Source organism: Plasmodium reichenowi, chromosome 12, assembly GCF_001601855.1.
Source record: "Plasmodium reichenowi strain SY57 chromosome 12, whole genome shotgun sequence".
Classification (NCBI taxonomy): Eukaryota; Apicomplexa; class Aconoidasida; order Haemosporida; family Plasmodiidae; genus Plasmodium; species Plasmodium reichenowi.
Window position 1 is genome coordinate 1,774,247 of NC_033657.1, and position 1,191 is coordinate 1,775,437.

At 26.3% G+C, this 1,191-nt stretch overlaps 1 protein-coding gene across 1 annotated transcript; it reads left to right on the forward strand.

Annotated features, from left to right (window-relative positions):
* Positions 1 to 54: 54 nt before the first annotated feature.
* Positions 55 to 1,028, forward strand: PRSY57_1247200 (dipeptidyl aminopeptidase 2, putative; the record flags this gene model as incomplete). Its single annotated transcript, XM_020115116.1, has 1 exon — positions 55 to 1,028. A coding segment is annotated over one exon (974 nt), but the record flags the coding sequence as incomplete, so codon positions are not given.
* Between the last annotated feature and the right edge of the window lie 163 nt (positions 1,029 to 1,191).

Below are 1,191 nucleotides of genomic sequence, written 5' to 3' on the forward strand. Positions count from 1 at the left end.
GTGTTTGTGCGCGTTTTTATTTTGTTTACATATATTTCCATATTTTGCTCCTAGGGGATATCTATGGGCGTTCAGGTGAGCGAAAGTATGGATGCAGAAAAAGAGACATTTTGAATTTAAAGATACGACTAACATTACCAAAACAATTTAGTTGGGGAGACCCCTTTAACGATGAAAATTTTGAAGAAAATGTAGATGACCAAAAAGATTGTGGTAGTTGTTATTCTATATCTAGTGTGTATAGTTTAGAAAGAAGGTTCGAAATATTATTTTGGAAGAAATATAAGAAAAAAGTAAATATGCCTAGATTATCTCATCAATCAATATTAAGTTGTTCTCCATATAATCAAGGATGTGATGGAGGGTACCCATTTCTAGTTGGAAAACATATGTATGAATATGGTATAATACCTGAACAGTATATGCATTATGAAAATAATGATTACAAGAACTGTATTATGGATATGGGAAATTATAATCATATAAATAAACAAAATAGAAATATAAAGGAAATTTATTATGTTTCAGATTATAATTATATAAATGGATGTTATGAATGTACTAATGAATATGAAATGATGAATGAAATTATTTTGAATGGACCAATAGTTGCAGCTATAAATGCTACCTCAGAATTGTTAAACTATTATAATATAGAAGATAAAAATGTTGTATATGATATCCTACCTAAGGATACTCATCAAGTATGTGATGTACCTAATAAAGGATTTAATGGATGGCAACAAACAAACCATGCAATTAATATTGTAGGATGGGGTGAACAAATAATTAATAAAGATAAAATGAAAAATGATGATACGAACAATAATAATAATGATAATAATCATAAATTAGTAAAATATTGGATTATAAGAAATACATGGGGAAAAAACTGGGGATATAAAGGTTATCTCAAATTTCAAAGAGGTATTAATTTAGCAGGTATTGAATCTCAAGCTGTTTATATCGACCCAGATTTTTCTAGAGGATACCCAAAGAATATACTACAATCCGATCCTTTGCAATAAAATGATATATATATATATATATATATATATATATATATATATATATATATTTAAATTTATTTATACAATATAAATAAGCATGATATGTAAAAGCCGATCATGACTATTTTATCCTTTTATTAAAAGCTACAAGGCACAAAAAAAGAAAAAAAATATAATTATA